Here is an 11,209-nt window from a genome sequence, read left to right on the forward strand (position 1 = left end):
TTTTGTCGGAGGTGTCCGCTTATGAGATGCTGGTTGATTATTACGAAATCATAAAAAATGTTTAAATATGATTGCTTTGACTGTGTTTTTAAAAATGATTATATTCTTGATAACTATTAAAAGGTCCAACATGTGTACCGTGAAATGTGTGAGTCCATAGACTTTATCAAACAACAAATTTATTATGTATATTGTCATTGTATAGACACAATGCTTATAGTTTACATGGCATGAAAAAATTATGTCTACCTTTATTTCTACCTTTTTGTCTACTCTATGTCCCAGTCGTTGAACCAAGCATCCACGCCATAATCTTCTTTCTTTATCTTTTTAAAGAACGCCATCATGCTTACATGTTGATATATATAGAATTTACATAGTGATAGAGTAGAATTAAATTAAAGTTTACTTCATCTAAAGGTGAGACAGTGGAGGTAGGTTAGTATAGAAGTAAGGCACTGTAGGTCATGGTCATAGTAGGACAGTGAAGGACGGAGAGTAAAATTAAATTAAAGTTTACCTCATCTAAAGGTTAGACAGTGGAGGTAGGTTATTATAGAAGTAAGTCACTGAGGGTCATGGTGATAGTAGGACAGTGAAGGACGGAGAGTAAAATTAAATTAAAGTTTACCTCATCTAAAGGTGAGACAGTGGAGGTAGGTTAGTATAGAAGTAAGGCACTGTAAGTCATGGTGATAGTAGGACAATGAAGGAAGGAGAGTAAAATTAAAGTTAACCTCGTCTAAAGATGAGACAGTGGAGGTAGGTTAGTATAGAAGTAAGTCACTGTAGGTCATGGTGATAGTAGGACAGTGAAGGAAGGAGAGTAAAATTAATTTAAAGTTAACCTCGTCAAAAGATGAGACAGTGGAGGTAGGTTAGTATAGAAGTAATGCACTGTAGGTCATGGTGATAGTAGGACAGTGAAGGACGGAGAGTAAAATTAAATTAAAGTTAACCTCGTCTAAAGATGAGACAGTGGAGGTAGGTTAGTATAGAAGTAAGTCACTGTAGGTCATGGCGATAGTAGGACAGTGAAGGACGGAGAGTAGAATTAAATTAAAGTTAACCTCGTCTAAAGACGAGACAGTGGAGGTAGGTTAGTATAGAAGTAAGGCACTGTAAGTCATGGTGATAGTAGGACAGTGAAGGAAGGAGAGTAAAATTAATTTAAAGTTAACCTCGTCAAAAGATGAGACAGTGGAGGTAGGTTAGTATAGAAGTAAGGCACTGTAGGTCATGGTGATAGTAGGACAGTGAAGGACGGAGAGTAGAATTAAATTAAAGTTTACTTCATCTAAAGGTTAGATAGTGGAGGTAGGTTAGTATAGAAGTAAGGCACTGTAGGTCATGGCGATAGTAGGACAGTGAAGGACGGAGAGTAGAATTAAATTAAAGTTAACCTCGTCAAAAGATAAGACAGTGGAGGTAGGTTAGTATAGAAGTAAGGCACTGTAGGTCATGGTGAAAGTAGGACAATGAAGGACGGAGAGTAGAATTAAATTAAAGTTAACCTCGTCTAAAGACGAGACAGTGAAGGTAGGTTAGTATAGAAGACATAGGAGGTCAGCTCGTATATAAAGCTATAGGACATTGGAAGTAGAAAAATAAAAGTAAAACATTAACCTGTTATGAACTTTTGATTATATTTATTTGTGAACTTTATCTCTACGTAAGTACTTACATTAGAAATCAGCCTGAATATAAAGCTAGGACATTGGAAGTAGAAAAGTAAATGTAAGATATTACTTATTATGAACTTTTGATCATATTTATTTATGAGCTTTACTCCTACGTAAGTACTACATCAGTTACATACACGCTTATTATGTAATACAAATGTAAGTCTGTGGAATTACATATAATAAAGCAAATTAATCTACTAACACTACAAACGGGCACTAACAACTTATAGTTTAAATGTTAGGTTGGTTTATACGATGTGGATTATTTTGGTATTTTGGTATACAAGTGAAGGGACTAAAACTATTGTTAACATTTTTTTCCTTTAATGAGTGTTTCTTAGCATACTTTCTGTGCTTTCGCCTGTACTTTACAATATCGATTATTTTTCCCTTGATCAGATCAATGCTCACGAGCGTATTGTATTTCATTAGTTCATGCAATCTTTCGAACGTTTTGGGCTTGTATTCAAATTTGAAGGAGGAATAAGGCTCATCGGGGTCGTCAAAAATGTCAAAGTTTGCAAACTCTATGTCGTCATCTTTCTCTCTCTTCACACCTTCAAAAAAAAAACCCCATTGTTTTGATGGATCAATATTGTGTAGTATAAATCATAAAAGGTTCAAAATTAGTTTAAGTTAATAAGAGCGTCGATTTCACCATGCTTTTGACAACATGACTGGAACATTCAAATACATGTACAAACATTCAAATGTCCGTTTTTGTAGTGTGCATTTTTAAAACTTACGGCAGATAATCTGATTGGTCAATTTTTTATTTAGTTTTATACTAAACAATCAGATCATTTTCCACAAGTTTGAAGGAACTACAAAACAAGCATTTATATTTGTAAAAATATTTAAATGTTCAAATGAATATTGTAAAATTTCGAAAGAAAGGTGAAATCAACTTTAATAGTAAATTTTGGGTTGAATAAACGTCAATTTGCCATTGGGAAGATACTTTCTTTACGTTTGACACATGGAAGATACTTCCTTTACGTGTGACATATGGAAGATACTTCCTTTACGTGTGACATATGGAAGATACTTCCTTTACGTGTGACACATGGAAGATACTTCCTTTACGTGTGACATATGGAAGATACTTCCTTTACGTGTGACATATGGAAGATACTTCCTTTACGTGTGACATATGGAAGATACTTCCTTTACGTGTGACACATGGAAGATACTTCCTTTACGTGTGACATATGGAAGATACTTCATTACGTGTGACACATGGAAGATACTTCCTTTACGTGTGACATATGGAAGATACTTCCTTTACGTGTGACACATGGAAGATACTTCCTTTACGTGTGACATATGGAAGATACTTCCTTTACGTGTGACATATGGAAGATACTTCCTTTACGTGTGACACATGGAAGATACTTCCTTTACGTGTGACATATGGAAGATACTTCCTTTACGTGTGACATATGGAAGATACATCTTTTACGTGTGACACATAGAAGATACTTCCTTTACGTGTGACATGGAAGATACTTCTTTTACGTGTGATACATGGAAGATACTTCCTTCACATGTGATACACGGAAGATACTTCCTTACTTGAGATAATTGCATTAAAAGGCACATCCGTATGTTAAGCATTTATTCACCTGGGCTAAGATACTCTCGAAATGAGTTGTTTACAACTGGAAAATGTAAAATTATTGGGCAGTTCGGATCATTTTCATCTTCAAATACATAACATTCACGAATTTCAGAATCTTTGACCTCTGAATCTTTGACCACCGGATTATCCTTAATATTTGGAAAGGGATATTTATTTTCTCTTGCCCATTTCTCTGCTTTCAACAGTTCCTGGATAAAAGAAGGAAAAGCATAGGTTCTACATGTTAAAGATAGCACCTTTTTGTAATAGCCATGGTTTTAAAACTAGGTGCAACTTTCTCCCAACAGATTAGATCATTCCTGTTTAATCCAACTTTCCGACGGTAGACACAGATGTCAAAAATACGAGATCAAATTAAAAAATTTGGACAATCAAATAGTCGAACGTAGTATTGTTTATGCATAGAATAATGGCAAAAAAATGTGGCTAAAATGGTCAGGAGATGATTTTGAGTTTTAGGGCATTCGTGAATCGTATAATAGTTATTCAGAACGATTATTTATAAAGGCAGAAGGCATAACAGTAAATATTAATTGTTTTGGGTTAGGAAAAAGCATAGCGATCGAAAGAAAGCTTGGATATTGGCATGTTGTCGTGCAAATGACTTTTTTGTAAAGATTGTTACGGGCCTTTACGACATGACTTAGAATATCCAGGACGAATTCCAACTACACAAGGCGCTAAAAAGGCAATTCATACAAATTTTTAAATTGCTATTTTTACTACATGTTGGATTCGCTGTCTTATAATCACTTATCAATATTATTATTATTGATGGATGAAATCTCCCTAAAATTAGATTTTCAGATTCATTTACAAGTTATATACGTAAAAATGGAATTTAAACTATAGCTATAAAAAATTCTATGACTTGCAATTTTCTTCGCTGGATGCACCTAAAATTGGAACTAGATAATCTTTGATCGGGTGGGTTCTTACAACGAAATACACACTACATGCATCTACGTAACAAAGTGGACGACTGTCTCTGTGCGATTAAAAGAAGTCCTTTTAATCGGAAAAGTGTACTGTTGAATCGCAAACTTACTCGATATTTGAAGTTACTTTCTAGATTGAATCGTTAAAAAAGAAATTTACTCTCCAAAATGAATTAAAATTTTATGACATAAGGGTTCAATTTACACAATGGCTTGGCTTATTAAATGTTTTTAAAAACTTTCTATGTAAAAAATCTTTGTAAAAACTATCACTAAAAAAGTATATGATCCCTTTTTCCATAAAGCACGTGAGTGCTTTCGTTCATGAGAGTTACATTGTATAAGCAGGCTCTCGTTCATCACGAGAAAGTTATGAGAAAGTTACATTGCAAAAGGTAACATGTAAAAAATGTATAGTCAAAGAGGCAACAGTTTTTTTAAACTTTACAGTATCTTTGGATGTTCTAGTTTCTTTTATGAGATAAACAAAAAGATAAAATTCAAAAGCAAAACACCCCGTTTTCGGTTCATGCTTCCCGATACCTTGTTAAGCGTAAGGCACTAGAACGCCGCATGCCATCGTTTAGGTAAGAGATTTCGGCCCCTCCACGCTATCCTACTTCGGAGATGCAATAGCAAGCTTCCGCCCATCAGACCCCGAGATCACCTGCGATAGTCTTTGCTCGGGGTACGCAGGGAGAGTACGGTCGCCATCGAAGTGTGGGCCCCTAAGCCGCTGCATACTATATCGCACCCAGCTTCCACTGCTAGTTGACATCTATTATATGAAGTTTTAGCTTTACATATATATACATAAATTTAAAGGCTTACAAATGTTGTGGTATTGTTAAAGTCACTACTGCGCATGCCCAGATTATTTCTTCGATAATTTGCGACAAAAGGAGCTAATTGCCACAAATGTAGTTTAAGTACATATAATTAGTCATTGCTACGACTATGAACAATTAGTCGAGTAGACGGCGCATGCTCAAGCGCATGCGCAGATTATTTCAGTACTAAATTGTTACTAAGCATGCTATTTACTTCAAAGTCGGTGCTAGTACATGCAGTTGGTCGTTGCCATGACCAAGAACTTGGGCAGCATGCTCAAGCATAATGCACATGCACAGATGATATATCCAAAACTTTGTGACTGAGCGAGCTAATTACTTCATAATCGGTATTAGTTCATACTGTTGGTCGTTGCCATATCCATTAACTTCGAGAGTTTATGGAGTTGTGTACGCATACTCAAGAAGACTGCGCATGCGCAGATGATTTATCTGAATACTTGTGATTGAGCTATCTAAATACTTCATAATCGTTAGTAGTACATCGAGTTGATTGTTGCCATGATCATGAACTTGGAGAGTTGATGGAGTTGACTACGTATGCTCAAATTCATTGTCAAGTAATTTGTGACAGAGCAAACTCTGAAATTGGCGCTTGTAGATGCACTGAACAAGTTTTCAATCATATATTTTTGGCACGCTCTTTGTCTTCTTAAGCTTGCTTTGAAAAATGCAAGCTTAATATCCGTGACAACGTTAAAAATGTTTTTATTTTCCTCTATAACTTTTATCTGCATATTGCATGTCATATCTAAGCTTTCTTTTCATTTGACGGAAAATGGTTTTTATTTACTCTTACGCCTTCTGCCTTTATAATTAGCCGTTTTGGATTTCTAAAGTAAGATTTACAAATGCCCCAAGAGCATCTTCTTTCTATTTAATTGCCACTATTTTACATATACAATACTATGTCCGACCAATTGAGTCTCCGATTTTTCTAATTTGATCTCGTATTTTTGACACGTGTGTTTACCGTCGGAAAGTAGGATTGAACGTTGTTTATGCGCGAAATTACGAAAATCAGTTGACAGCACGTGAAAAGAAATAAAAATTATTGCTGCATTGAAACAACTCATTTGATAGAAATAGCCATCAATAGAATAAAACGTGCAAATAAATGTGAAGTGACTCACATGAAAAGGAGGTTCTTTGTCTCCATTATCTCTTTGACTGAAGTCGAACGACAAAATTAATTCAACTTTTCTTTCTGGTCTCAGTAGAACAGGAAATGGTGAATTGAAAGCTATACCGCTATCAACAACACACATGGTTTTATTCTTGAATACAGCGTCCTTACCACCAACAGTTCCTATAGTCAGGTTGCGTTGTAAATATTTAAAACCAGCTTTACACAAACAATATAATTGCATGACTACAGATAGCAAATACAGAAAACAAAATTACGTGGATATTTTTTCATACATGAAATTTTGTTCTCTACATATTTTTTCCAAAAATAGTAGCAAAGCCATTCCGATCCTTTACTACTGCAATGCAAATTTAACAGCATGATTATTATTCATTTTTTAAAGAAAGTTAATTACATTCATTGTTTTTCCAGTGATTGCATAAGCCCAAAAAAATTTGCATTGTAGGAGTAAAAAACGCGCAAGCTTCACTACTGGTCCAAAATAAATTTAAGATCACACGGTCCAGTTCTATGATTACTTAGAGAACAGTGGACATAAGAGTGGAGAAGTGGAGAGCACGAGGTTTTTAAGACGGACAAGTGGCTAAACAATATAATATAAAGCAAATTCAGAAAAAGCAAGACATCTTCAAAGAATCTTTCTGTCTAAGGATGACTTTGAAATAAAGTCGAAAATTTACAGTTCACTTCTCGTTTTGTTTTGATGCATATTTTGCAATCCCAAGATGTCTTGCTTCTTCGGAACTTGGTTTATACGATATTTCTTCAAATTGTCGGCTGGTCATGGTTTTTGGCTAAACATTATTAATCGTCACAATTCAGGTAATTTCTTACAAATATGCAAGAATAAAAACCCAGGAAATTTTGTGATTTCATCCAATGGTATTTTTGACGATGAAAACATAAACTACATTACTCAAACAATAAATTACATTTTCTCAAAACGATTTTGACACTGAAACGCAAAATGTATAACTTCATTATTTTTGTCAAAAAAAGATCATGGTCCAAAATGATTCATAGAATGAAGTGTTACCGTTTTTGTTCTTTAACTTGAGTCCACGGCAAAAGTCAAAGCATTCAGCGGCTTTTCCTTTGCGAGTTGCAAAAATATTTTTGGGGTTCAACATCTGCGTCACCCAACCTTTATCTGGAAGGAAAATTGAATACGAAATAAAAACATTGTTTTGAAAATCGCAAATGTCATGGCGAATTGTTAATTATTAATTCTAGAGTTCCCAAAAAAATCTTCTAGGTTTCATAAGCCTGTGAAAATACAGTAAACATCTTTTATTTCTCAATTGCATTGCATAATAGTTTTCATTTTGCAGGATTTTAACAAAATTTTAAAATTATCAAGAAAAAATAATTATTAAAATTGAAAAAAAATGAAAAGTAGCTAGATACAAGAATTTTATGTCATACTTAGGATTAAGGGCAGAGGAGAATTCCATTAATTGTATTTCCAGTGATTAAACACAGAAATATTTCAATTGTAGTGGTAAAAACGGGCTGGCTTTGTTACTACTGATCGAGGGAGATTTGCTTTTGACTACACAATGTTTTAAACATATACCTTCATTTTCTATGAATCGAAGTTTGTGATATAACTATATATACGTAAGCTTCATGCAGTAAAAGTATTTTTGCCGAATTTATACATTACTGTTCTCCAACTAATCCAATCAAAGAAAGAGGGAATAAAAAATAACATAAACGTACTGTCTACTTCGTCTTCGGGCTTATTTTTGTCTTTGTCTTCGTCTTCGCTGTCATTATCTTCTGTCTTACAGTTATCTACATCTATCTTGATTGCAGACACTATTAAAGTAAAAATAATAAGATGACTTTAACTGTGAAACCAAGTTTACATTTTGCAAAACAAAAAAAATCGATTTTGACGATAAGCTTCGCAATGCTTTATTGTTGTCTAAAGAAAATCGCATTTATGGATTGTAATACGCCACTTCGTGAAAATGACATTTATGGATTGTAATACGCAACTTCATGAAATATGGAAAGAAAGCAGTTCAACGAAAATCGTTTTTTCAAAGTTTCATTTGAGTACAAGTTATAGTTTATCCCCAAATAAGAAAAAGTATTGGGAAATCAATAAACCACTGCCCTCCAGAATAAAGCCTGCTTTGCTGTAGGATGTTTTTTTGAGCAATTTTCGTCATTGTTTTTTTTTGGTATGGAACCTAGCTGTTAAGTGAAAAAGCTCTGTTCATTAAGCCTAAACGTCAACTCGTTAAGTTTGAGTGCAACAGTCAAGTTAGAGAGCTTTGAAAACTAAATATAGAGCTGAAAACATTTTTACGATCTGATTATATATGAATTTCATCGTTACGACTCCTTTACCTAATTCATCTTTGTGATTTTTGCCACGTTTTTCGTCATCTTCTTTCAATGAATTCAATATGATGCTGAAAGCACTTCCCCACACACCTGTCTCATAAAGAGAAATAAGTGGATTTTGTTAACACTATATATTTTGCTTGACATTCATCAATAATTCGTAAAATCCTTGAAAAATCTTTGGCTCACTTAATGTAATCGAACTTTTAAAACATGAGTGACTCATGTAAAATATCTAACTCGGGTATTCTCTTTTCAGTGCAATATGTATGAATCAATTACCTTGCAGAAAATGCAATGGAGGTTCGCCATACTCTGTAACTAAACGGCCTTTGTAATACTTTCCACCAAAGTGTGACGTTTTTCCAAAAACACCAAATCTTGGAGAGCCATATTCGAAAGGCGTAAATTCCACCCATTCTAGAAACACAAAGAAAAAAGTATCGAAAATTTTTTAGTAGCTAATATCATATGTGTAGTCATCATTTTACGTTGTGTGAAAGTTGCCCAGTTTTAACTACGAAGGTTAGGTGGTGCTCGTCTGCAAACTTTCTTGACGCCATGTTTGTTCATTCTGGCGTCATGACTAGTACGGAAGTCAAAAAGTATAAGACTGTATTTTTTTGGGGCTACAGGAATATAGCAAAAGCGATAGGAGGTTTTAGTTTTTTCTACACCGTAAAGTTCTTTATTTTTGTCAATTGAATATACAATGTTCAGAATGTGTTCAGAATGACGCTAAACGTGTCAAAAACGACAATGTTGACATTTGCATATAAGAAGTGCTAATAAAATTGAAACTTTTAGTTCATCTATGTTAAAAACACTATAGATTAATTATGAATAACTACTTCGTGAAAACATCAAATTTGAAGTAAAAAAAAATGAGGCATACCAAATATACCTCAATTAAAAACATTGTTGCTATAGCCACTACAAAACTGTAATTAAACAACTCATTACTTCATCAGAAGTTTTAAACATTCACAAAAAAATGTCAATGCCAAAAACACCAAAAGACCATTCCAGAATTTCGTTGAATCTTTTCTTTATGGGACAAAACATAGATTTGTAATGTTCTCAACAATTTATAGCTAGTTGGAATAGATTGCCTCATTTTTAACGGATGTAGCAGAAATGTTCATCTTTACGCCATTTTTAATGTTTCCACTTTTCAGTTTATTTATTCAATAGCCATTTTAAATTTCTATCCATTCCAGATAATTACATTAGATTGTTCAATGATAGTTCTATTACCGTTGAAATCCAAAGCTTTGACATCTTTTTTGACACGAAGAGCTGTTGCAATTGGCAGTGGAAAATTTCCATCTTTTACTTTTTCAACTTGCTCACTCAGTTTAGCATCTTCTTTCTTTAATAGATTAACACAAATACAAATAATATAGCCTAATAACTGAAGAAGAAATTTCGCATCGTCGATTTTTGGGCTTCTGATTATGAAGCTCTTCCTTTCTTAATCTTGCGACAGTCAAATTGCTTTTAAGTATTAAGAAATGTACATAAATCGATAAAGAGAGCTCTTGTAAATTATTTTAACGTCAGTGCTTGTAGATATACAAAAAACTGGGTTCATGTATTTTTCTTTACAACTCTGCTGCGCAGAATTTTTATTCAAAAAATCAAAAAGTTTTTTCAAGAAACTTTGTCGAGCTCTTCTTCATTTTTGTAAAGTTGGGCCATGCAAATTTTAATTACTGTACCTCCAGCAAAGCATGTCCAATTGCCATACCAAAGAAATCAGTAAATCTAACTAACTGACCAGTTTTGGATTTTTCTTTCATGCGTTTTCTAAATTCCATACGAAAATGGCTGTGCAGTTTGGTATCAAATCTTGTTTTCAGGTGTGTTGCCATTTGATCGCAGGAAAGTTCATCTGGCGATTCATTGTTGGCATAAAGAGTTGAAATATACCTAATAGAAAAAAAAACAAAAGAACAAAAATATACATTGCTGATGTCTTTCTTCAGTTATTCTTTCAATGAGGGTTTGTATGAAAAAACAGAGGTCCAATATTTATACAAAAACTCTAGTTTAATGCATAGTTTCTTACTTGTAATTCACAATAAAAAATGAGAGAATAAGATCATTAGCCCACATGACTACATTGTAGAAAGTGTAGCGAAATCGAAAGCCAAAGCTCACCATCATAAAAACATTCTTTTTTTATTTTTTTTTTTCAATAAAAGAGCAAGAACATCAGCAAAAAAACACGTTTTCAACAAAATTAGCAATTTTAGTAGTGACAGTTGTAGCCTAAAACGCTCAGTAACGTTAACATTCGCATGCAGTAGTCTTAAATTGAAAAGATGTTATGCATTCACAAATGAAGGACTGTATTGAATGGAAATCTTACTGTACAAACAATTAGTCATTGATCAGTAAAACTTTAGAAAGTTCACGAACTACAGTTGCTTGGTTTACAATGAAACTAAATATGTAGTCTTAGCATGGTTGCACCTTAACACCATCAAACACATCTAATTTACATCTTGATATAAAAATAGCTTATAATAACTGCTTTTCTATCGACCTCAAATTGGGCCTCGAGAAAAAGACAAAAACAA

General features: G+C 33.7%; 1 protein-coding gene across 5 annotated transcripts in view; it reads right to left on the bottom strand.

Moving 5' to 3' along the window:
- Positions 1-1,632: 1,632 nt before the first annotated feature.
- LOC124454079 (cytosolic phospholipase A2-like) overlaps positions 1,633-11,209 on the bottom strand; it is a 25,181-nt gene continuing 15,604 nt past the window's right edge. For 4 of the 5 annotated variants that reach the window (XM_047004883.1, XM_047004882.1, XM_047004881.1 and 1 more), the window contains exons 9-17: positions 10,346-10,556; positions 9,882-9,996; positions 8,907-9,044; positions 8,628-8,714; positions 7,989-8,087; positions 7,303-7,416; positions 6,250-6,425; positions 3,311-3,515; positions 1,633-2,242 (exon numbers count right to left, since the gene is read on the bottom strand). In XM_047004883.1, the coding sequence (XP_046860839.1) occupies positions 1,917-2,242; positions 3,311-3,515; positions 6,250-6,425; positions 7,303-7,416; positions 7,989-8,087; positions 8,628-8,714; positions 8,907-9,044; positions 9,882-9,996; positions 10,346-10,556 (1,471 nt within the window). In that variant the 3' untranslated portion in view covers positions 1,633-1,916. The remainder of the gene's footprint in view (positions 2,243-3,310; positions 3,516-6,249; positions 6,426-7,302; positions 7,417-7,988; positions 8,088-8,627; positions 8,715-8,906; positions 9,045-9,881; positions 9,997-10,345; positions 10,557-11,209) is intronic. The other variant, XM_047004885.1, reaches the window with a different exon arrangement.

The sequence above is a fragment of the Xenia sp. Carnegie-2017 genome, unplaced genomic scaffold, assembly GCF_021976095.1.
Source record: "Xenia sp. Carnegie-2017 unplaced genomic scaffold, XeniaSp_v1 HiC_scaffold_3, whole genome shotgun sequence".
NCBI classification, from domain to species: domain Eukaryota; kingdom Metazoa; phylum Cnidaria; class Anthozoa; order Malacalcyonacea; family Xeniidae; genus Xenia; species Xenia sp. Carnegie-2017.